Raw genomic sequence first — 26,108 nt, forward strand, 5'->3', positions numbered from 1 at the left:
CTTTCCTTGTGAGTACGGAAGTGACCCGGAAGTGACGTTGCCACCGCTACGTGGACTGGAAGCTGGTGGGCACAGGATGGCGTCGCAGCAACCCCAGGGAGAGGCGGATGAGCTCTTCGATGTCAAGAACTCGTTCTACATCGGGAGCTACCAGCAATGCATCAACGAGGCGCAGAGGCTGAAGGTGAGAAGGAAGGAGGGGATGCTCATGACAGACATGGGCCAGCGGAGCGTCAGTAAGCTGCAGGAGCTGAAAGTGAGGGATCAAGAGGGGCACCTGGAAATGGAAGTGGGGTACACTTCCCATACATGGACGAGTAGACGATCTACTAGGCCCAGAGGCGGAAGGAGAGGTGAAAGGAGTAAGCGTACACATCAGAAATATGGATCAGCAGTGCACCAACAAGGTGCAAAAGCGGAAAGAGAGGGGCCAATGGAGGTGGCAGGGTAGAGGGCAGAGTGGGTCCTCTTCACAGACACAGAGCAGCTGTGAGGCACAGAGGCTGAATGCGAGAGGCAGCAGGAGAGGTGATGGAAATGGGAAGTGCGCTACACAGAGAAATGGACCAGCAGTGTTTCAAAAAGGAGGTGAGGGGGGAATGGTGAAGGGAGGAGGAAGTGGGGTTCACATTACAGACTTGCAGTGCATCAAAGAAGCGCAGAGGTTGAAGGTGAGTGAACAGGAGTCCCAACTAGAAATGGTACATCACAGACATGAACCAGCAGTGTTTCAATGAGGCACAGTGCTTAGGGTGAGAGACAGCAAGAGAGATGAAGAAAACAGAGTGGGGGTACACACCACATCAAAGAAATGATCCAGCAGTTGCGTAAACAAAGTGCAGCAGCTGCGTAAACAAAGTGCAGCAGCTGGAGATGTAAGGGAGAGGGAGTCCACATTGCATACATAGGCCAGTAGGGCATCAACGTGTGGCTCAGAGGCTGAAGGTGTGGAAGGGAGAAGTAGAGGAAGTGAGGGTATATATTAAAGCTATGGACAAGCAGAGCATCCGCGAGACGCAGAAGCGGAAAGTGAGAGGCAGCAGGAGAGGTGGAGGGAAGGGGAAATGTGCGTACACATCACAGGCATGGCATATTGGATCATTTTGTGTCTGCTGCAGGTGTGGGCTCTGCCCCACCCCTCGAGCTAAGGCCTCGCACACCGACACAGATGGATCATTGTGGGCATGACTACTAAATGACAACTTTTTTTTATTTTTACTTTTGATTTGCTGATCCAACGTGGAAGAATAGGGAGCAACACTGAGGGGGTGGGGGAAGCAAACAGGTGGAAGAGAGAGCAATATGGAGTACAAAGAGAAGGGGAGGAAAGCAAGTGGGTGGGAGAGCACAACATTGAGTTAGGAGAATCACAAGGACTAGCATACCACAGAAGATGGTAGAAAGAAATTACCTGCACTTTTCTGGAGTGCTCCAACCAAAAGAAGAAAGTACCGTCTGAAAAAGCAAGCAGTGTAAGAGTGTACATTACTCCAGGGGAGGGACAAACACAAGAACAGCAAAGCACGCTCATGCACACTAACAAACGAGAGTGACAGTAAAGTTAACCAATTGTAATCAGTGAGCGAGCTCTTAGCCCACTGTATGCTAATATGTCCAGAGCAGACAGGGCACACTCTGTCTTCTAGAAGAGACCTAAAAAGATAGAAGATAAGTTAGTCCAGTGATCATTTTGAAAACTGCACACGTATAAAAGCAAAGATTTCACTCACTCTTCCCTGTCAGCGTCTCTCTCTTTGAGCACTGCCTTGTGCTCTCTCAAGCTTGCAAAAACAGTTTGTTGTGATGTAAGTCATTTCTTCCTCTTTTAATATAAAACAACGATAGAATAATTAAAACTATTTTTGTACAAAAATTAGAGGCAGAGAATCTGCAGGTCACAACTTGCATCGTCTTACAATGTAAACTCCGCCTTTCATCCTATAATGGTTGATATAACAAATACAATTTATAAAAAGGTAAACATGTGTCTGCACGGGCTGCACAGAAACTCGATCTGACCATGCAGGCTTCTGAAAAATGTCTAGTTACAGGACAACCTCATTTCATATTGTGGTTGAACGGGGCTTAACTTTACACAATAGCCTTTGGTCTAAATATTGAACTGTGTTCTTCTTTTCATTTCTTGAAGTTCTTTATGGTCTGAATAACAGGTGATTGCTCTACTCCACAGCCTTCGAGTCCAGAGAAGGAGGTGGAGAGGGATGTCTTCCTTTACAGAGCCTATCTTGCTCAGGTACGTATACACATCATGGGGCAATCAAAAGTACTGTGTCCAATATAAGTCACCTCTTTTATTAAATAGCATATCTTAAACACTCTATTTATATGTGTAGGTAATGTGTTTTAAATACAGTTAGGAACATGAGCACTGTGTCGGATTCCTGAAGGATGCTCAGGCCTGATGATCAAATACTCTGTGAAACTGATGCATGTGCTTCAGTGCATTTAAACTTGCAAATGCTGTTAAGGGTATATAGGAAGCTCTTTCTAAGGAAGACTAAAAACCAAAGGTGGTGCGCAAGAGTAGCTGACACTGTAAATCTACAGATGCGTGTATATTTGGATAGGTGTCCAAGTTTACACAAGTCACCATGGAGTCCAGACATATTAACACAACACTAGGGCCAGATCATGTCTTAGCGAAGTTGTATACCCAAGCAAGATAAGCATTTTTTTAAAGTCCCTACTCTCTGTAGCTCGTGACAGTTTGTGCAAGTGGCCATTAGAGTGAATTACTTTAACCCCTGGAGGAGAGCTTTGGATGTGGGGGGAGGGTTTAGAAGATCAGTGGACAACATACCCGTGCTGCACAGTTCTGTTTGTAATTGGTATTAAAAAAAAGGGGGGAGGGGGATACGACTTAAGGCTTCGTTTAGGGTAGAGAGGGATAACATCTCATTGAGATGGCTATACTCTCTCTTTTTCACTATGTATGGATGTTGTAATTTGCATACGCTCTACTAGCGGTGAGTGACACTTGATGTGAAGCCAGTGCTCACCGCTTCCCCAGATTCTGCTTCCTGGGAAGTTTGTTTGTTCCCTGGTGTTGGCAGAGCGTGTGTGTGAAGGCAGGTGCTCTAAATATGTGCCACAAAACAATTTAGATCTCATTGAGAACTTAGTACCTTTGTGAAGTACAGTGGTGATTGACAGAGTGTAATTGGCCCGCGCTCCAATCATTCACACACCTCCATGCATCTGTTCACAGAAGAAGTGGAAGGTGGTGTTGGCATTTGAAGATAGAAAAAGTGGGAATTTTCTTTCAAGATGACGGACGATGCTCTGTCAGGGCATCCTCGTGTACTGCAAAGTTTTCCCTCTTGTAAGATTTTACCGCTTAGGACTACGTTACAAGTTATCCGCATTATCCGCATTAAACCCTCTTATTTCCCTACCCCATAACTATTATTACCTGGGTTCCCGGTATATCCAAGGAAAGACTGGGATTGCAAATTATTCTGGAATAATTTGTGATTATGTGTACCTGCCCCGATTGCAGCATGGTTTTCTCCAGCTTTTCACAGAGCGATTTCAGCTTCTTTAAACAACCAAAATCTCCATGTAAGAAAACAAAACTCCAATTCCAGTGGGCCTGGTAACTCCCATTAGCAAGCAGTGCTAACATAAAGAAGGGTTGAGTCAGTTATTGAGTAGACTGGTGCAGTAAATATCCCTGAGCTCAGAGCAAGTTAAATATACCCTGCCAAGTTGTCTGTTCCCTAAAAATATTCTTGATGGGCTAAGCTGTTATTATTTTGTAATGCAGTCGTAAAAAAGTATTCTCAGCTGATAAACCTGCCAAGCGTGTATAATGCCATATCCCCTTGTCACCTTTATCTCAGAAGCGCACCTGCTTAAAATAAACACCTAGAGATATTCTTTGTTATGTCAGCCAGTGGGTAACATTTTGCGGGAAGAAAACAAGTGGAGCACTACATTGCTATAGTACTTGCAAGTAATTTGCATTGTTAGCTGAAAGATTTTAATTTAAAATGAAAACTGATAAAGAATAGAAAATGGAAATCATTGTTGAAGAGCCTGCATTTCTAAATCGACTAATCCCAAAAAGTTTTAATGTTTTGGTTGCTGCTGTAAATAGAGGAAATATGGCGTTGTGCTGGATGACATCAAGCCCAGCTCCAGTCCAGAGCTCCAGGCGGTACGAATGTTTGCAGAATATCTTTCAAATGAAAACCGGAGGTAAGGCATACTTACATTTACAATGATCCAAAGAAGCAAATCGTAATCCATTTGTGCAGGTGTACTGCAATTTTTTCGGTGAGTACAAACTGGCAGCTAAGATTTGTCAGTTCAGCTTAGACCCAGATGATTTGAAGCATGCCTCCATTGGCTCTTCTTAGAGGTAAAGTCACACCTTTGCTGCTGTTGACAGTGGGTTCTAAGCAATTTAAGTCTATGGCCCTAACCCGCTACCAGTGCACACAAAACTTTAACCAAACCTTCATATGTTTGTCGAGCTTAACCGCTGTGTAAATAACTGGTTCAAGTGCACTGTTAGATTCCTTCCTCTGGGCCTAGTTTTTAGCATTACTTAATTGTATTATCCTAGAGCAGTGGCTTTCAAACTTTTTAAAGTCACCCCTCCAACCACCAAGTGGACAAAAAAATCATCACCTCCCCCACCCGAATTTTTCACTATTGTTCTATTAAATATGCCTCCACTTATTTTTAAACATTGCAGTTAAGTTCTGTTACGGTTTTTAAAATGCAATCGAGTACATGTTTGCCAAATAAACAATTCTGATCAGGCAGGCCTTACTAACATGTAAAAGTATCCACAGTGTAATTATTAGAAGTGAGGGTTTTGAAGAGTAATTGAAGTCCCTTACCGTTTGGCACATACCCCCAGCTTAGAAGTAAATGACTTAACAGGTTACTGATGGCGCATTACAGAGCGAGAGGTTTACTGCTGCTCAGTTTTTTCACCATAAAATAACGCCTTTTTATTAGCATACTGCTACTTTTGGCCAGAGCCTGGCGACCCCCTGGGATCACTTGAGGCCCGCCCCCCCAGTTTGAAGATCCCTGTCCTAAAGGGTTCAACCTGTTACAATGGACACTTATTAGAAGCCACAATGAATATATGACAACAATAATATTAGTTGAAATTTTAAGAACACCAAAACAAACTAATGGATGTTCTGCAGTCCGGGGATGTTGCTAAATAGAACTGGGTATAGTGAAATGTGGTCAGTCTGTGTCTTTACGCTTCACGTCTGTTGGTCAATGCTTTCATTTTGCCTGCTGTTATCTCACCTGCAGTGGTGCTGGTTACTTAATTCTATAAATCTTTCAATTATTTAGGTCCGAGTTGTAGGAAGTTGGCTCTGTATGTGCTATTTCAAAGTAAGGAATAGCATGCACAGAGTCCAAGGGTTCCCCTTAGAGGTAAAATAGTGGTAAAAATAGATAATACTAATGCTCTATTTTGTGGTAGTGTGGTCGAGCAGTAGGCTTATCCAAGGAGTAGTGTTAAGCATTTGTTGTACATACACATAGACAATAAATGAGGTACACACACTCAGAGACAAATCCAGCCAATAGGTTTTTGTATAGAAAAATATCTTTTCTTAGTTTATTTTAAGAACCACAGGTTCAAATTTAACATGTAATATCTTGTTTGAAAGGTATTGCAGGTAAGTACATTAGGAACTTTAAATCATAAAAATTGCATGTATACTTTTCAAGTTATTGACAAATAGCTGTTTTAAAAGTGGACACTTGGTGCAATTTTCACAGTTCCTAGGGGAGGTAAGTTTTTGTTAGTTTTACCAGGTAAGTAAGACACTTACAGGGTTCAGTTCTTGGTCCAAGGTAGCCCACCGTTGGGGGTTCAGAGCAACCCCAAAGTCACCACACCAGCAGCTCAGGGCCGGTCAGGTGCAGAGTTCAAAGTGGTGCCCAAAACACATAGGCTAGAATGGAGAGAAGGGGGTGCCCCGGTTCCGGTCTGCTTGCAGGTAAGTACCCACGTCTTCGGAGGGCAGACCAGGGGGGTTTTGTAGGGCACCGGGGGGGACACAAGCCCACACAGAAATTTCACCCTCAGCAGCGCGGGGGCGGCCGGGTGCAGTGTAGAAACCAGCGTCGGGTTCGCAATGTTAGTCTATGAGAGATCTCGGGATCTCTTCAGCGCTGCAGGCAGGCAAGGGGGGGATTCCTCGGGGAAACCTCCACTTGGGAGAGGGACTCCTGGGGGTCACTTCTCCAGTGAAAGTCCGGTCCTTCAGGTCCTGGGGGCTGCGGGTGCAGGGTCTCTCCCAGGCGTCGGGACTTAGGATTCAAAGAGTCGCGGTCAGGGGAAGCCTCGGGATTCCCTCTGCAGGCGGCGCTGTGGGGGCTCAGGGGGGACAGGTTTTGGTACTCACAGTATCAGAGTAGTCCTGGGGTCCCTCCTGAGGTGTTGGATCTCCACCAGCCGAGTCGGGGTCGCCGGGTGCAGTGTTGCAAGTCTCACGCTTCTTGCGGGGAGCTTGCAGGGTTCTTTCAAGGCTGCTGGAAACAAAGTTGCAGCCTTTCTTGGAGCAGGTCCGCTGTCCTCGGGAGTTTCTTGTCTTTTCGAAGCAGGGGCAGTCCTCAGAGGATGTCGAGGTCGCTGGTCCCTTTGGAAGGCGTCGCTGGAGCAGGATCTTTGGAAGGCAGGAGACAGGCCGGTGAGTTTCTGGAGCCAAGGCAGTTGTCGTCTTCTGGTCTTCCTCTGCAGGGGTTTTCAGCTAGGCAGTCCTTCTTCTTGTAGTTGCAGGAATCTAGTTTTCTAGGGTTCAGGGTAGCCCTTAAATACTAAATTTAAGGGCGTGTTTAGGTCTGGGGGGTTAGTAGCCAATGGCTACTAGCCCTGAGGGTGGGTACACCCTCTTTGTGCCTCCTCCCAAGGGGAGGGGGTCACAATCCTAACCCTATTGGGGGAATCCTCCATCTGCAAGATGGAGGATTTCTAAAAGTTAGAGTCACTTCAGCTCAGGACACCTTAGGGGCTGTCCTGACTGGCCAGTGACTCCTCCTTGTTTTTCTCATTATTTTCTCCGGCCTTGCCGCCAAAAGTGGGGCCTGGCCGGAGGGGGCGGGCAACTCCACTAGCTGGAGTGTCCTGCTGGGTTGGCACAAAGGAGGTGAGCCTTTGAGGCTCACCGCCAGGTGTGACAATTCCTGCCTGGGGGAGGTGTTAGCATCTCCACCCAGTGCAGGCTTTGTTACTGGCCTCAGAGTGACAAAGGCACTCTCCCCATGGGGCCAGCAACATGTCTCGGTTTGTGGCAGGCTGCTAAAACTAGTCAGCCTACACAGATAGTCGGTTAAGTTTCAGGGGGCACCTCTAAGGTGCCCTCTGTGGTGTATTTTACAATAAAATGTACACTGGCATCAGTGTGCATTTATTGTGCTGAGAAGTTTGATACCAAACTTCCCAGTTTTCAGTGTAGCCATTATGGTGCTGTGGAGTTCGTGTTTGACAAACTCCCAGACCATATACTCTTATGGCTACCCTGCACTTACAATGTCTAAGGTTTTGTTTAGACACTGTAGGGGTACCATGCTCATGCACTGGTACCCTCACCTATGGTATAGTGCACCCTGCCTTAGGGCTGTAAGGCCTGCTAGAGGGGTGTCTTACCTATACTGCATAGGCAGTGAGAGGCTGGCATGGCACCCTGAGGGGAGTGCCATGTCGACTTACTCGTTTTGTCCTCACTAGCACACACAAGCTGGCAAGCAGGGTGTCTGTGCTGAGTGAGAGGTCTCCAGGGTGGCATAAGACATGCTGCAGCCCTTAGAGACCTTCCTTGGCATCAGGGCCCTTGGTACTAGAAGTACCAGTTACAAGGGACTTATCTGGATGCCAGGGTGTGCCAATTGTGGATACAATGGTACATTTTAGGTGAAGGAACACTGGTGCTGGGGCCTGGTTAGCAGGGTCCCAGCACACTTCTCAGTCAAGTCAGCATCAGTATCAGGCAAAAAGTGGGGGGTAACTGCAACAGGGAGCCATTTCTTTACACAAGCCCCCCCCAGCCCACAGGCCAGGAGACTCAGCCCAAGCTGGGAGAGTCTTCCTACTCTGTCAGGCGAGGAAGAGTAGGAGAAATAGGCTGGTTAGTTGCAGGGCCTACTCTGCCTTACATCCTTCTGTTCAGGTCATTCCCTTTGGGGAACTGACCTACTTCCACAGTGATAGGACCTAGTCTGAATTGCCTCGTCTGCCTCTTCAATGTCTCCACCCATTCTTTCTATTTTGGTCTTAGAGGTATCCACCTCTGCTGACATTATCTTGGCCAGGGCTACCCCTAGCTTACCCAGAGAGGTTACCCAGAGCTGGAGTAACCCCACCATGACCAATAGGGTCAGGGGGCCTAACTTGCTATTTGGCATGGGGTCAGACCACCATGCTAAGGATAGTGCAGCCATAAAGGCTAACACCCAGCAGAGGCCACTGACAGCTGTCAGTGCCCAGAACCACACCTTTAGCTCTTCACCTAAAAGGGAAGGGGCTAAGTTACAGGCCTCTTTGGGTTCAGGTTGCCTGTCTGCTGTATTAGAGTGGGGGGTTACCACATCTTGTAGTAAACACCCTTCTTCCACTCTTTCTTCTGTTAGCTGAGGAGCCACCCACTCAGGTTTAACAGTTGCCTGTCTAGCCAGGACTTCTTGTGGGTCAGGTTGGACTTTATCAGGGCCATTTTTGGAGTTCTCCCCTACTGGAGCAGAATCTCCTTGGCTTGCTGTAACCTTGGCTAAAGGTTGTCCACCCTTCCTACTCTGTTTTCTTTTCTTCTTCTTCTGGGGCCTGCTTGCATTTACTGCAGAGGCAGGACTTCCAGAATCCTTGGGAGAGGACTGGCACTGGACCAGTTCCTCTCTTGGGCTCTGACTAACCTCTGGGTAGTCATTTCCAAGGAGACAATCAAGGGGGAGGTCTGTACTGACTACTACCCTTCTCCAGCTAAGAGTGCCACCCACTTCTATGGGCACAAAAGCCACAGGCCTCTTAGTGACCCTGTCTAGGCTAACTCTTACCCTGGCAGTCTCACCTGGGATGTACTGGTTTGAGAGCACCAGCCTGTCATGCACAATAGTGTGACTGGCACAAGTGTCTCTCAGGGCAGTGGTTGGGATTCCATTCACCAGTAGGTGGTGGAAGTGTCTACTTCCCTCTGGAATCTCCAACTCACCTGTTGGGCCCTGTTTCCAGTTGAAGGCTAGGAAGACCTCCTCATCTGAGGAGTCATCTCCCATGGCTACACTGGTTACCCCTGGAATTTTGTTCTGGGGTTTGTTTTTGGGACAAGAAGTGTCCTTGGTGTGGTGCCCAGACTGTTTACAGTTGTGGCACCATGCCTTAGTGGCATCCCAGTTCTTACCCTGGTACCCACCTTTGTTTTGGGTTGTGTCTTGGGGCCCACCCACCTGTTCTGGTTTTTGGGGGCCTACAGAGGACTCTTTTTCTTTGTTTCTAGTGTCACCCACTTTCTCCTGGGGAGTTTTTGTAACCCCTTTCTTTTGGTCACCCCCAGTGGAAGTTTTGGTTACCCTAGTCTTGACCCAGTGGTCTGCCTTCTTTCCCAATTCTTGGGGAGAAATTGGACCTAGGTCTACCAGATACTGATGCAACTTTTCATTGAAGCAGTTACTTAAAATGTGTTCTTTCATAAACAAATTATAAAGCCCAACATAGTCACACACTTCATTTCCAGTTAACCAACCATCTAGTGTTTTTACTGAGTAGTCTACAAAATCAACCCAGGTCTGGCTCGAGGATTTTTGAGCCCCCCTGAATCTAATTCTATACTCCTCAGTGGAGAATCCAAAGCCCTCAATCAGGGTACCCTTCATGAGGTCATAAGATTCTGCATCTTTTCCAGAGAGTGTGAGGAGTCTATCCCTACACTTTCCAGTGAACATTTCCCAAAGGAGAGCACCCCAGTGAGATCTGTTTACTTTTCTGGTTACACAAGCCCTCTCAAAAGCTGTGAACCATTTGGTGATGTCATCACCATCTTCATATTTTGTTACAATCCCTTTGGGGATTTTTAGGATGTCAGGAGAATCTCTGACCCTATTTAAGTTGCTGCCACCATCGATGGGACCTAGGCCCATCTCTTTTCTTTCCCTTTCTATGGCTAGGAGCTGCTTTTCCAAAGCCAATCTTTTGACCACCCTGGCTAACAGGGGGTCATCTTCACTGAGAGCATCCTCAGTGATTTCAGAAATGTGGGACCCTCCTGTGAGGGACTCACCATTTCTGACTAACACAGTTGGAGACAGGACTTGAGGGGTCCTGTTCTCCCTATTTAGGACTGGAGGAGGGACATTGGCCTCCAAGTCACTAATTTCTTCCTCTGTGATGTCATCATCAGAGGGGTTGGCTTTTTCAAACTCTGCCAACAGCTCCTGGAGCTGAATTTTGGTAGGTCTGGAGCCAATGGTTATTTTTTTGATATTACAGAGAGACCTTAGCTCCCTCATCTTAAGATGGAGGTAAGGTGTGGTGTCGAGTTCCACCACATTCATCTCTGTATCAGACATTATTTTGCTAAAAGTTGGAAGACTTTTTAAAGAATCTAACACTGTTTCTAGAATCTAATTTCAAACTTTTAACAAACTTTTAAACTCTAAAAGAAAATGCTAAACAGGGACTTAACACACAAGGCCCTAGCAGGACTTTTAAGAATTTAGAAAAATTTCAAATTGCAAAAATGAATTTCTAATGACAATTTTGGAATTTGTCGTGTGATCAGGTATTGGCTGAGTAGTCCAGCAAATGCAAAGTCTTGTACCCCACCGCTGATCCACCAATGTAGGAAGTTGGCTCTGTATGTGCTATTTCAAAGTAAGGAATAGCATGCACAGAGTCCAAGGGTTCCCCTTAGAGGTAAAATAGTGGTAAAAATAGATAATACTAATGCTCTATTTTGTGGTAGTGTGGTCGAGCAGTAGGCTTATCCAAGGAGTAGTGTTAAGCATTTGTTGTACATACACATAGACAATAAATGAGGTACACACACTCAGAGACAAATCCAGCCAATAGGTTTTTGTATAGAAAAATATCTTTTCTTAGTTTATTTTAAGAACCACAGGTTCAAATTTAACATGTAATATCTTGTTTGAAAGGTATTGCAGGTAAGTACATTAGGAACTTTAAATCATAAAAATTGCATGTATACTTTTCAAGTTATTGACAAATAGCTGTTTTAAAAGTGGACACTTGGTGCAATTTTCACAGTTCCTAGGGGAGGTAAGTTTTTGTTAGTTTTACCAGGTAAGTAAGACACTTACAGGGTTCAGTTCTTGGTCCAAGGTAGCCCACCGTTGGGGGTTCAGAGCAACCCCAAAGTCACCACACCAGCAGCTCAGGGCCGGTCAGGTGCAGAGTTCAAAGTGGTGCCCAAAACACATAGGCTAGAATGGAGAGAAGGGGGTGCCCCGGTTCCGGTCTGCTTGCAGGTAAGTACCCACGTCTTCGGAGGGCAGACCAGGGGGGTTTTGTAGGGCACCGGGGGGGACACAAGCCCACACAGAAATTTCACCCTCAGCAGCGCGGGGGCGGCCGGGTGCAGTGTAGAAACCAGCGTCGGGTTCGCAATGTTAGTCTATGAGAGATCTCGGGATCTCTTCAGCGCTGCAGGCAGGCAAGGGGGGGATTCCTCGGGGAAACCTCCACTTGGGAGAGGGACTCCTGGGGGTCACTTCTCCAGTGAAAGTCCGGTCCTTCAGGTCCTGGGGGCTGCGGGTGCAGGGTCTCTCCCAGGCGTCGGGACTTAGGATTCAAAGAGTCGCGGTCAGGGGAAGCCTCGGGATTCCCTCTGCAGGCGGCGCTGTGGGGGCTCAGGGGGGACAGGTTTTGGTACTCACAGTATCAGAGTAGTCCTGGGGTCCCTCCTGAGGTGTTGGATCTCCACCAGCCGAGTCGGGGTCGCCGGGTGCAGTGTTGCAAGTCTCACGCTTCTTGCGGGGAGCTTGCAGGGTTCTTTCAAGGCTGCTGGAAACAAAGTTGCAGCCTTTCTTGGAGCAGGTCCGCTGTCCTCGGGAGTTTCTTGTCTTTTCGAAGCAGGGGCAGTCCTCAGAGGATGTCGAGGTCGCTGGTCCCTTTGGAAGGCGTCGCTGGAGCAGGATCTTTGGAAGGCAGGAGACAGGCCGGTGAGTTTCTGGAGCCAAGGCAGTTGTCGTCTTCTGGTCTTCCTCTGCAGGGGTTTTCAGCTAGGCAGTCCTTCTTCTTGTAGTTGCAGGAATCTAGTTTTCTAGGGTTCAGGGTAGCCCTTAAATACTAAATTTAAGGGCGTGTTTAGGTCTGGGGGGTTAGTAGCCAATGGCTACTAGCCCTGAGGGTGGGTACACCCTCTTTGTGCCTCCTCCCAAGGGGAGGGGGTCACAATCCTAACCCTATTGGGGGAATCCTCCATCTGCAAGATGGAGGATTTCTAAAAGTTAGAGTCACTTCAGCTCAGGACACCTTAGGGGCTGTCCTGACTGGCCAGTGACTCCTCCTTGTTTTTCTCATTATTTTCTCCGGCCTTGCCGCCAAAAGTGGGGCCTGGCCGGAGGGGGCGGGCAACTCCACTAGCTGGAGTGTCCTGCTGGGTTGGCACAAAGGAGGTGAGCCTTTGAGGCTCACCGCCAGGTGTGACAATTCCTGCCTGGGGGAGGTGTTAGCATCTCCACCCAGTGCAGGCTTTGTTACTGGCCTCAGAGTGACAAAGGCACTCTCCCCATGGGGCCAGCAACATGTCTCGGTTTGTGGCAGGCTGCTAAAACTAGTCAGCCTACACAGATAGTCGGTTAAGTTTCAGGGGGCACCTCTAAGGTGCCCTCTGTGGTGTATTTTACAATAAAATGTACACTGGCATCAGTGTGCATTTATTGTGCTGAGAAGTTTGATACCAAACTTCCCAGTTTTCAGTGTAGCCATTATGGTGCTGTGGAGTTCGTGTTTGACAAACTCCCAGACCATATACTCTTATGGCTACCCTGCACTTACAATGTCTAAGGTTTTGTTTAGACACTGTAGGGGTACCATGCTCATGCACTGGTACCCTCACCTATGGTATAGTGCACCCTGCCTTAGGGCTGTAAGGCCTGCTAGAGGGGTGTCTTACCTATACTGCATAGGCAGTGAGAGGCTGGCATGGCACCCTGAGGGGAGTGCCATGTCGACTTACTCGTTTTGTCCTCACTAGCACACACAGGCTTGTAAGCAGTGTGTCTGTGCTGAGTGAGAGGTCTCCAGGGTGGCATAAGACATGCTGCAGCCCTTAGAGACCTTCCTTGGCATCAGGGCCCTTGGTACTAGAAGTACCAGTTACAAGGGACTTATCTGGATGCCAGGGTGTGCCAATTGTGGATACAATGGTACATTTTAGGTGAAGGAACACTGGTGCTGGGGCCTGGTTAGCAGGGTCCCAGCACACTTCTCAGTCAAGTCAGCATCAGTATCAGGCAAAAAGTGGGGGGTAACTGCAACAGGGAGCCATTTCTTTACACGAGTTTATTTACAAACCACAGCTGTGGTGCGCTATTTCATCTTAGCTGTTCAGCTTTCCCCGTGGTTGATGCAGAAAGTGCATGTGCGACAGTAGTTGCCCTTAGCCCCACCCTCCAGGTCTGCCTTTGTTTTTTGTATTGGTTGGTGAGACCATGGACACCCATTTTAGTGTAGCTTCTTACTTTCTGATTTCCTCATTTTGTTTTCTTGCTTTGGCTTTGTATCTTGTGTGGTGCAGTCAGCCCTCTCTGCCTCTAGTGTTCATTTTGTTTTACCAGTTTTGTCACAGACGTAAGGGCCTTCTCATATCAGTATCTTGGTACCCCTCTGTCTAGTTCTCAAAGTGTTTGTAGGAGCACTTGTGTTTTTTTGTAAAGCTATTTGTGGGTGAGGGAGGGGCAGGTGAGCCCCAACCATTGCTTAAATTCTCCCTACAGTTCTCAATTATTTTTCCAGAGATGCCATTCTTGCTGAGCTGGATAAAAAGATGGCAAAGAGCGTTGATGTTGCCAACACCACCTTCCTGTTGATGGCTGCCTCAATCTATTTCCATGACAACAACACAGACGCAGCCTTGCGGACACTACATCAGGGGGAAAGTCTAGAGTGGTAAGTGTTAGGCGAGGTGGAGTAAATGTCTAAACAGAAGTCTATTATTTGGCTTTATAAGTGTAGATGCAAAACTTTAAAGTAGCAATGCATCCTGGAGAGGCAAACCTATAACTTGCTGGTTGTTGCCCATCTTTGCACATGGATAGACATTTGGGAGAGCTTAGTTGCGGTGTGTGGGATGCTGACTGATATTGAGGTGGCTAAGAATGGAGGGGATATTCTTCAAACTGGTTTGCAGTGTTTTTAGCACAGAGTTAGCACATTATGTTTACTCCCTTCAGGTACATTGTCATAGTTTATTTGTTGTCATAGCTCTGAGTGAGTTAATGTGTGGAAATGGTGATTAGGATGAGTTGGGATGGTCTGGAGTGAGGATTAGATGAGAGACTGATGTGGTCGTGTTTCATATGGATACATCCTTAAAACAAGATACCAATAGTTCTTGTTTGGTCTCCGTTCTGCTTGGGGAAGGTGGGATGTGGTTGTACTTCACGCTTGTCACAACACTGTGAGCACACTGCTAACTTGTGTTTGTTTTCCACAGCAATGCAATGATAGTTCAAGTCCTGCTGAAACTTGACAGGCTGGATTTAGCGAGGTAAGATGTTTTTAACCGGGAGTCAGCTTGTGGCATGCTTCCATCCGATTTGTGTTATTTATTTTTTTGCTTTTGGGGGCTCTTTTGTGATACCCCTATTCGTCTTCCACATTGCTTGTAGGAATCAACCCCTTCACATCACACACTAACACACCTGTTCCTTTGCCTTACATACCAGAAATCATGAAATGCCACACTACGGGTGATGTCTGCCTGCTGTGATGGCTTTCATAGTGTTGAATATTTTATATTGCTCTTTTACAGGGAGTGGTGTCTCTGGTAAATACTTGTAACAAGTTGTTGAACCCATTAGCCTGGGGTGTCTACTTCAGACTCCTCAAGACGGAATAAAGACATTGAGTTACAAAGAAAGCTCAAGATAAGGTTTTTAAATTGAAGTATTTAACTCCTCAGTTTGAAAAACTAAACAGCACCTGCTCAGAAGTTGTACAGCTCTTCCTGTGCTCGTAAATATGTGTTTAAGTTAAATTGTGCGTGTTCGAGGAAAGTATCCATAGTGTGTTCACTTCATGAATTTTCCTTCATTTAGGTCTTAGCCCTCTATATAGAAGCCAAACAACGCGTACTTGGGTCTTCCAGTGTGCGTGAATACACTCTTGAACCTGTGGCATGATATGATATGATGGTTTCTGTTCTCAAAATGATAGCCCTGTTCTTGCTTAAATTTTTAGGAAGGAACTGAAGAAGATGCAAGAGCTGGATGAAGATGCTACTTTGACTCAGTTGGCAACAGCCTGGGGGAATCTGGCTGTGGTAAGGATTGGCATTTTGATACAAGCTGTAGGAAAGTACCCTCTTTTTGGCATGGTTACCCTCACTTTTTGCCTGCTGTCAGTATGCTTTGACTGTTTTCACTGGGATCCTGCTAACCAGGACCCCAGTGATTGTGCTCTTTCCTTCTAAATTTGGTTGCTTAGGACTTTGCACACCCAACAATTGGCATACTGGTGCCCCCATATAAGTCCCTAGTATATGGTACTTAGGTACCCAGGGCATTGGGGCACCAGGGTTTCCCCATGGGCTGCAGCATGTATTGTACAACCCATGGGAGCCCATGCCAAATCTGTCTACAGACCTGCCATTGCAACCTGCGTGCAAAGGTGCATGCAACCTTTCACTACAGATCACTGCACCAGGCCACTGTAAGTCACCCCATAGTAGGCCCTCCTAGCCCAGAGGGCAGGGTGTAGGTACCTCTGTGTGAGGGCACCCCTGCATGAGCAGAGGTGCCCCTACAAACTCCAGCTCCATTGCTCTGGATTGCGTAGGTGCAGGGAAGCCATTTTACCCCTGTACTGGACACAGCTACATAATGATAACTATAAACAAGGGCATGTTTGGCATCAAATGTTGGAATTATACCACAATTCTGTTTTCAGTATTGGTAGTACAATTCCATGCACTGTGGGGGCTCCTTAGAGGGCCCCCCAGCATTGCTCCTACCAGTCTCCTGGGTTTTTCCGGCCAGCCCGCGCTACTGCCACCCCTCAGGTTTCTCCCCATCTGCTGCTTGACCAGCTCCGGCAGAGGAAGGCAGGACAAAGGATTTCCTGTGGGAGAGGGAGGCAACACCCTCTCCCTTGGAAATAAGTGTTAAATGGCTTGGGACGGGTAGCCTCCCCAAGCCACTGGCATGCTTTGAAGGGCACATTTGGTACCCTCCTTGCATAAAACAGTTTGCATCAGTCCAGGGACCCCCGATCCCTGCTCTGGTGTGAAACTGGACAAAGGAAAGGGGAGTGACACTCCCCTGTCCATCACCACCCTAGGGGTTGTGACCAGAGCTCCTCCAAGTGGCCACTTGATTCTGCCATCTTGAATCCAAGGTGGGAAGAGGCCCCTGGGAGCATCTGAGTGGCCAGGTCAGGTAGGTGACATCACAGCCCCCTCGTGATAGGTAGTCATCCTGCTAGATGACCAATCCCCTTCCTGGGCTATTTAGGGTCTCCTTCTTCGGTGGGTCCTTAAATACGACGTGCATGGTTCCAGCAAGCCTACTCTGCATCGTTTACTTCATCCTTTGGCCACTGGGACTGCAACTGGACCCTCCAGGAACCGACAATCTGCAACTTCAGCAATGACTCCGTTCTGCAACATTGTTTCTCTGGCTCCTTCCAGCAACTGCAACATTTCCCTGGCTGTGCATCCTCTGAGGGCTGCGAGTCTTCAGCCTGCACAAGAAGCAAGACGAAATCTCCCTTGGAGTGAAGGAGTCACTGCCCTGCATCTGCAGGCACCAACTGCAACGACGACCGCCTGTGTGGATCTGCTCTCCTCTGGAACTGAGTGGATCCTGCATCGCATGTGGTGGTCTTGAGTGGTCCCCTTGGACCTCTCTACCAGCTGTCAAACTTGGGAGACGGTAAGCCCTTGCCTCTTCTTGCAGGACAGTACCCCTGTGCACCGCAACTCTCACCCCTACTAAGGCTTGTTTGCTCCTCCTCCAAGGGATCTTCAGGCACCGTGCAGCCCTGGCCTCCAGCTCTTCTTCCTGCAAAGCACAGTCCCCTGCCTGCTGCTCCAGCGACGTGAGACTCCTCTTCAGGTGTGCAGTGGGCCTCACTGCGACTCCTGTGCCTGCTGCCAGTGCGTTGCCTGTGGGGACTGCCTCCACTTCTTGTGACCCTCACAGGTGCTGAGGGTCATCCCGGACTCCCCTCCTTGGGTCGAATCTCCTGGACCTTGCTGGTCCTCTTCAGCCTTGCAAACCTTCTTCTCCATCTCTTGCATTTGCCAAGGCTTGTTGTTGGGTTTTCCAGCTCCACTAACTGACTGAATCTCGAACGCCGACATGGGGCATCACTTGCATCACGTCTGGGGCTTCTCTTCATCTCCTGTGCTGCACTGCGGACCTTCTTCGTCCACCGTCGATCTGGTCCTGCTTCCACGAAGGGTGGGTAGTGGCCCCTGCCACAACCGGACACTCCATCACAAACTGGATTTTGTCCCCTTTCTTTGCAGATCCGCTTCTGTCAGAATCCACCTTTGGGTTCCTCAAGTCTTGGTTGGGTCTTGCATAATCCTTTTCCAAAGTTGTCCTGTTGGTTTGGGGGAAAACCACGTACTTACCTCTGTTCTCCTGGTCGCTGGGGATCACCTCTTAGGGTTCCTAGATCCTCCAGCTCCCTTCTACTGATTCCACTTCCTTGGGTGGGTGGGTGAGGGGGGGGACTTCCTTTCACATTCCACTATTATATTATATGGTTTGGCCCTCCCCAAGGGCCCTCATTGTTTACCTATACTTTTGCTAATGCTTCTTGCTTTCTATGCTCTTTACCGATTGCTAATCTGTATATAATAGTGTGGTTCCTTACCTCCAGTTGAGGGATTGCCTATTCGGTATTCTAGTATTTGTGTTACTGTAATAAAGTACCTTTATTTTTGTAACACAGTGTGGTTCGTTCATGTGTGTAAGTGCTGTGTGACTGTAGTGGTATTGCATGAGCTTTGCATGTCTCCTTGAAAAGTCTTGGCTGCTCATCAGCAGCTACCTCTAGAGAGCTCTGGCTTCCTAGATACTGACTACACTTCACTAATAGGGGATCCCTGGTCTAAGGTGATATCATGATAGGTGCCAACCACTCACCAGGCCAGCTTCCTACACAAACTTACAAAGTGTTTTAGCTTTTGCACATGTTTGAAATAAGCTACTAATTACTCTCTGCTCCTCATCACAATCTCTCAGAAGTCCCACGTTTGCCCATCAACGGCACACTGAAAGCACTAATTCATTAAGTTATTATTATGGAAAAGTAAACCTAAACAGGGTAGTGCAAATGCGATATTCCAAACTCAAGGAAAACATCATCCCTTAGGGAAATGTTTGAAAAACAGGCCAGCATCCCTCACCTGCATTCAGAAATGTCAAGTAGTTCATGTCTTCAGCCCTACAAATATGATTAGATTTTACATTGTGCTAATGTTGCAAAATTCTGGCAAACACTGAGCAAGGGTGGATTTGTTTGTGACAGAGCTAGTATATTTCCTTTGTTTGCAAACTTGCAAGTGGGGTGGACAGTGTGCATCTTCCTATATGAAGATTAGTTATTTAACTAGCGGGCGCCTTCCGCATGGCCATCCAAGAGACAGAATGGGTGATGGGAAGGAAAAGGGGAGGTGGAACAGACAACAACATCCAAAAAATGCTTAATGGGAAAAGCCTTTATCAAACAAGATTGTTTTTAGGTTGTTGAACTGCAGGTGATTGGGACACTACAGGTTCCAGGCTGTAGCGTTTCCATAGATAAAGCCTTTATCCATATGAAGGTGTTTGCTGTCGGGCGTGTGCAGACTGTGGCTAACCGCTGGTCAGGAGGCCATTTTGGATGGGAGGTTGATCGGTTCAATCTTCCAGAAAGTGGGTGCATTAAATAATGAATTGTTCGCCTTGTGTAGCCAAAATGTCCTTTTAAAAGAAGTCGATCTCTAAATTGCCTTCAGCGTGTGCTATGTTACCACTGGTCATCTTAGAAGAGGAGTGATGTTGTAGTTGGTTCGGTATTTATTGGGTTCCAGGGGTGTCTGTGAGATGGATGATCTTGACCGTAGTTCAGTGAGTGATGTGTAGCCAGTATGTTTCTTTAAGAAGAGGGATGACCTGTGATTTCAGTGTTGTGCATATGGGGCAGCACAACAAGTTATTTAAGAGGAGGGTGATGTGGTCCTTCTCTGTTTTGTATTGACTGTAATAAGTTGACCATTCTTTCTTTGAATCCTGGAGTATTAGTTAGTGTGGTACAGTTTGGACATGTTGACTGCACTGATTATTTTTATTTTTACTTGCTGGAGGAGACCTGTTGTTAGTGCTGTTAATCTGCCCCTTGAGGGGTGACAGAGGTTGTGTGTCAAAGGTGCTACTGAGGTTTATCACTGTGAGCTGCAGCGTGGCTTTCACTCGGCACATCTACACGTGGGGCTGGTACCATGCTCGTAGAGGGGGAGGGGGGGGGGTAGAGCCATGATTTTAAATATAAAGTAAAAAAAGCAGTCTGTTTCGGTAAATAGCTTCAGAAACGGAACATTCAGTTTCTCTGCTGCACTCGTTTCTTACATGTCTGACTCTACGGCCTCAAACAAGGCAAGGTGGGTGGAGGCCTTGGCGGTCGCACCCCCGCATCATGTAATCGGGTACTCCTCCAGAAAGCTGCCACGTGGCGTCTTCCGGAGGTCTCGACTCTACCACAACCAAGTCACAAGTAAGCGCGAGGCCTACTGCTCCTGGCTCATGTGGCGGTTCCTGCCTCCACTCTTCCCAGGTGTTGGCCAAGGAAGGAGGGTTCCCTCACTTTTTGCTAAATGTTCCTTCCTTTTTAACACTTAGTTTGGAGACAGAGGTTACAGCTCCAAATCCAGACAAGGCCCTTTAGGTTTACCTAATCTGCACGTATAATATAATGTGACGAGTCTAAACTGCAGTGATCCGACCCGCAGAAACCGACAGCGGAGAATGCAACTTTGGTAACGACTCTCAGAAATTAAGCAAGATAATAACTAGAATGTGTACGCGTTGCAAACCTTTCTTAATGGCGCGCGAATCTCCTCTCCTCACTGGTGGCCAGACGTCACCCCAGAGGGCAGCGCCAGCTTCTGTACCCTCCAGCGGGAGCAGCCATTAGCACTGATGCAGAATACATTTGGCGCTTACAGCTGCCGGGGGAGTTGGAAGGCGCTAACTAGTAAGCATCGGTAATGGATAGTTAGCGTTCCTCGAGGCCAGGGGAACAGGTCCCTAAGTGCAGAGGCAAGAGCCTTAATGGAACCAAGACATCAGCCCAGCACAAGAGCGCGGCCAGGGTGCCTGCTGCTGCAATGAGCTCGACAACTGAGGGGCCATCATTTGGCAATAAAATACCTTTTTGACCTGTGCGGGCACAGCCTCCATAAGGGAGGCAGATCTCAGTTTTGGGGGTCTGGTGATCTGCTTATAGGGGATCACAAGATGTTGTCTGCAGGTGCAAAACAGGGTGTCTTTACCGAGCATGTTTTTTGCAGACACACCACCTTGCATCTGGCTGTAGATTGGTAATTAGCTAAAAGGAGGGCGAACTCAAGCAGATTCAGCTCTTAACGTCACTGTGATTTCCTGCCCTTGGACGATAAACGGGGGCATCCGAAGCTTTCGCGGTACAGCCTGTACTGCGAAGGGCCGTAGACAGTCTGTTCAGCTGTCCTGGCCCATTCTTCATGGCAGCTTTTGGAGTTCGTAGGGAGCTGGCTCAGTCAATATCTTGCACTGACCTGCAGAAGGCGTAGCTTCTGTTTTGTGGTTAGTGGCTCGGGCAGGCACTTTGTTGGTAGTCTCTGAATTGTTTGTGGTTTTACTTCTACACTCTGTATCCTGACAAACCTTGATATTGTGACTTTGGTATTCATTCCTCATATTTTTGCTTCTTCAAAGGGTGAATGAGAGGTTACTCTTAGGAATTGCTGTGTCTGCATGTCTCCAGATATTAAACTGTTTGTCTTTTTTTCAGGGCGGGGAGAAGTTACAGGACGCCTACTACATCTTCCAGGAGATGGCGGACAAGTACACTGCCACTCTGCTACTGCTGAATGGACAGGCGTGCTGCTACATGGGCCAGAATAAGTGGGAGGATGCCGAGGGCGTGCTGCAGGAGGCTCTCGATAAGGTAAGCGCCGCGAAGGGCTGCTAGTAAGGCTGGCCTGCAGGACTGGCACAGTGGCGCGCCCTTCACTCGGAGAGGGTCACCTGCTGAAGCCTGAGCGCTGGCAGCAATGGGCCTAGCCTGGGGTATGTATTACAGCCTGCTGTGACATGCAAGCAGGCAGCAGCTGGGGGAAGAGAGAACATCAACGAGGCAGCAAGCCTAGGTCCCCTGATGCTGGGGGAGCAGACATTGTGTGCCTGACCCCAGTTCATAATGTGTTGGCCAGCTGTGTAGGTTACAAGTGTCTCTGTGTGGTAGTACCGTGGTGTGCGACCTCCTCTTGTGTGGCGCTTTATGGTACACACTGGAGGACAGGCAGGGGGCACCGTGCTTTGGTTCTTTCCTGAAGTAATTCTAGCACTGGACACAGATTGTGAACTGCTGACTTGGCCTTCATAGCGGGATGTGTCTTTGACCTGTGGCACATCTTTGAAGGATTTGACATATGTGAGAAGTGCACCCTGATAGCATAGAGGGGGCTGGAACCATGTGCTGCCTGATTGTTCAGCAAGCTGCAGTGGATACTCCTCCATCCTTAGTTTAAGATGATTCAGGATTCTTCTGGAAACCGGTGCATGAAGCTTCACATATGGGTTATGTTTGCACCCTGGGGTGGCGGCCGCGTAGCATACCCTCCGATCTTTGGGTCTTTTGGATCGAGCACCATAAACCTTAAGGATTTTCATAATCCAGTTTTATTCTTCCAAGGACAGCTCAGCTTTAAGGAAGAAAAAAAACTCTTCTGAAGACCTTTAAGAAGTGAGTGGTTTTGGGTAGCTCATATGACTTCGTTTTTTTTGTGGCCAAAAAAGCAGAGATGCGAGGGCCAACCAGTATAAACCCTTTCTTTATGTTTTAGGACAACAGCCACCCGGAGACCTTGATTAATTTTGTTGTCCTGACGCAACACTTGGGTAAAGCACCAGAGGTGAGTGAATTTGTATTTAACCTATATTTTATGTCCATTGCAGGTCTCACTTTGATGTTGGGACATATCAAAACTTACTTAGCAAAATAAAAATTAAATACCACCATTGATCCCATGTGTGATGTTCTGGTCTTTGGGGATATCCAGTGATCTTTCATATGTTGCTTAGGATAATATGCCGGTGGACTGAAGGCAAGTGTTAGAGATGACTGCACGTCACTGGGGACATTGGGCCTTTAATTCATCTCCAGTTGCATATTGGAAGTGGTAGTCTTGATTCAGCTCACTTGAACAAACCTGTCTATAGTTTGTAACAGGGCAGTACATGACTGGATATTGAGTCCCTTTTGACATGGAGCTGCTCGTTAACCCTGGGTCTGGTGACTGTGATAATGAAAATGAGTCGGCGAACGCCCCGGGGGACTTATGTGTGCCTACGTTGTCTCATTTTTTTGCTAATTTTTAATGTGACAGAAGTGAAGGAATCTACCCTGTCTCGTGAATATGTTCTGCCAGGAGGGTTAAACTGCACATCTACATGGGACTGTGCCACAGCTGTGTTGCCTCAGTTGTGGAAATTGGCAGTAGTGTCACAGGACCTTTAGAAGGTGGCTTTTACTGGCTTTGGTTCCATGACAGCTGTCCAATTCTCTCTATTTAAGTGCTTCTTTTGGGTGTCAGTATGGGGTGCCCAGAATCAGTGTGGCAGCCGTGCTGTGGTTGGCAGCATTTGAACTGGCTTGGTGTGAGAAGGATGGGGGTTGCAGCAGGGTTGGGGTGTCACTGTAGGACAGAGCACTCTCCCTCTGAGAACGAAGCGGCAACACTTGAACTCTTTATTCCTTTTCTTTCATCTCTAGGTGACAAACCGGTACCTATCCCAGCTTAAAGATGCCCACAGGAGCCACCCCTTTATAAAAGAATACCTGGCCAAGGTAAGCGATCCTACTGATAGTACCCTGGGTGTGGGCGCACTGGAGGCAGACTCCTAAAGCTGCTAACCCACCATCGATGCCCCAACCCATGACTCCCCCACCCGGCTTCCCCCATTGAGTTTCCAGACTGTGTTGTCATTTTGACAAGTATTGAATTACTCAATTGAATATTCTGTCCATGACCAACATCTGCTGTCCAGGCAAAAGTTGCACTGCCACACGGACGTCGATCTGTTGCTAGCAGTGATCCGAAACCCTTTTGGCCCTCGGCATTGAACACTTAAAAAAAAAAATTCAAATATTTTTATGATGCTGATTATGGTCGCAAGATATCCTAGTGCACTTGACATCAGATCTCACTTTTTTTGTTTGTGTAGCTAAACTGTTTTCTCATGGCAACAGAAAAGGGCGGTTTTGAAGGACTTTATAAAAAAAATACTACAAATAAAGAAGTGTGTGTGAAAACACCACAACCTTAAAATAAATACCATATCTTAACCAATTCTAAGCACTCTTTCTATTCTTACTTTTGGCTGGAAACGCCTCCGGTTACCGGTCAGCACAAGCGCCCTGGTGGCTACTGCCCCACTCTAGTAGAATGGGGATCGGTTCACAAGTTTTGGAATCTGGGTTATTGCTATATAATACACTCCGTGTGCCTCGGTGTCCAGGAGCCGCCTTACAGCACTAGTTTATCAGCCTCTTCCTGGGTATTTGGAATGCTGCCACACTGTCGGACAGGATTTGTCTCCAGTAGAAGCTGTGTTTTTTGTGAGGTTGCAGTTCTGAGGAACCGCTCAGGTTCATCCTAAGTGACTTGAACCACACTGTGGAGGGCAGGTTTCAACCCGACCAGTGATTTTAAGAAGGCTGACATCCACTGTCTCCCATGTGTATCTGTTCTGGGCATTGCGGAATAAATCACTTTATTGGGAGGCGTTTATATAGTTCAAACTCCCAGAGCACATGGCTGAATGGACCCGGTGGTTGCATCCCACAAACGTGGAGGTCTGCCCCCCCCCCCCCCCCCCCCCAAAGGGAATGCTACTGTAACTGACTTATATGGGATATATTAAAGCATGCTAGGAAAAATCTAGAGGGAATAAAATACGGTTTGAATTCGATGCATAGTAGGTGGGGAAATACTCAGTTTACTCAGCCATTGAGGTAGAGTTGTAAGTGAAGACTGAAACCCAACATTGTAGTAATTACACTCCCAATACAAATTCAGATAAGCAATTGTTGAGATTTGTGCAGTCTTTGCAATTCAAGTCAATCTATGACCGTGTAATTCATGTAAAAAATGAAGATCATCCTTTCAATAAATTGTCAATAAAGTAAAATATCTTTTAAACAGTCAGCCTAGAGAGTTTCCAGATCTCCCCAGAGAACAAGAAAATTGTCTTCACCGGGTTAGACCAAGTAGTCCTGAGGAAATCCTTTCCTCAAAGGTCCTCAAGCACTACTGAAGGTGCTTCATGTCCTGTAAGGTCACCGATGCCCTGACCTTCGCCAGGTCCTCCATCGGCTCCTTATTCGATACTCAGAGGAGCACTGGGGCACCCTGGGCTTCCAGGTGTATTATTTTTTTTAGTGTTTCTCAAGATCATAGTTAACTAAATTTGTACCTAGTTCTGGGGAATAAATAGCTAAGATCCCCATGATTCTGATCAATTCCTCAAGGGGTTGGGGATCTTAGCATCATTGTTCACTCTCAAGCCAAAGTGTCTTGTGGATTTCATTCTCCCTGCTCTGAAAAACGTTATTTATTCCCACAAGATATATGTACTTGTATGTGACCTGCTTTAGAGAAAAATAAATCTAATTACTTTGTTGTTTTAACAGGAAAATGAATTTGACCGGTTGGTTCTCCAGTATGCTCCAAGCGCATGAAGACTTCCACTGGAGCGCTCTACGATGGGACACTGCAGCGGGGCCAAAGAGGCTCTCCAGCCAAGTGGAAAGGATTTTTACCAGTAGATGAGACTTTTGAATAATAGAAACCCATGTATATACCAGAGCTCCTGCGCCCAAGGACAGCCATCCGCACCAGGCCAGCAAACCTTGAGTTCAAACTGTTCTTATTGGAAATACAAACCACAGATATGGATATGCCTGCACGTACATTCCTAATAAACATGTAACCAGAGCGCGGAGTTTCTTTCTTTAAAGCTAGTATCTGCTATGTATATGGTAGTCGTCGCTGAGATGTGCTGCAACATATCTCCGAGTTGGACAAACATGCTTTGGGCACATTCACACTGGTGTTGTATTGGTATTATTACAAACATCACTTTCGTACCCCTTAAGAGGCCTGGTCTCGATTCTTGGGATTGGCGCTAGTCCGTATGTACCGTACGCGCCTGTAGTCGCGACCGCAGAGCTGCAGCGTCGGTAGCCCACCCTTGCAGGTAGGGTGGGGGTGGCAGGTACTGAGATTTTGGCACAGTGGATTGTGGCATCATCAAAGAGCAAATTAGTGGCAACTGAGGAAAAGGTCCTAGATGCAAGCAGGCAGCTTCCAGCAGAAGCAATGGTGGCAAAACAACGTCCACTGGGACAGTCAGGAAGTTACAGCTTTAGGAAAACAAGAGAACAAAAGATGTGAGATCTGTAAGCAAAGAACGAGCAGGAACGAAATGGGCCCAGTACAACCGCTGGGAGCATTTGTGCTTAAAAATAAAGCACTAAATTAGATGCAGAGGAGGCCTGTACCCAAAAGCAGGCAGATACCCTGCTCTGAGGCAGACACAGAAAAAAAAATATATTTAAAAAACAAACCTAAAGGCAAACCCAAATGTCATGTGGGGGTCGGCAACTAAAGAAGGCTGAG

The 26,108-nt window shown here is 47.2% G+C and overlaps 1 protein-coding gene across 1 annotated transcript; it reads left to right on the plus strand.

Annotated features, from left to right (window-relative positions):
- The first annotated feature begins 5 nt into the window (after positions 1 to 5).
- COPE (COPI coat complex subunit epsilon) lies at positions 6 to 25,424 on the plus strand. The gene is made up of 10 exons (XM_069216247.1): positions 6 to 184; positions 2,192 to 2,254; positions 4,121 to 4,221; positions 13,970 to 14,122; positions 14,670 to 14,723; positions 15,416 to 15,497; positions 21,218 to 21,373; positions 22,272 to 22,340; positions 23,201 to 23,275; positions 25,121 to 25,424. Exons 1-10 carry the CDS (start codon positions 77 to 79, stop codon positions 25,166 to 25,168), a joined length of 909 nt encoding a protein of 302 aa, XP_069072348.1. The 5' UTR covers positions 6 to 76; the 3' UTR covers positions 25,169 to 25,424.
- The last annotated feature ends 684 nt before the right edge of the window (positions 25,425 to 26,108 follow it).

The sequence above is a fragment of the Pleurodeles waltl genome, chromosome 12 (genome assembly GCF_031143425.1).
Source record: "Pleurodeles waltl isolate 20211129_DDA chromosome 12, aPleWal1.hap1.20221129, whole genome shotgun sequence".
NCBI classification, from domain to species: domain Eukaryota; kingdom Metazoa; phylum Chordata; class Amphibia; order Caudata; family Salamandridae; genus Pleurodeles; species Pleurodeles waltl.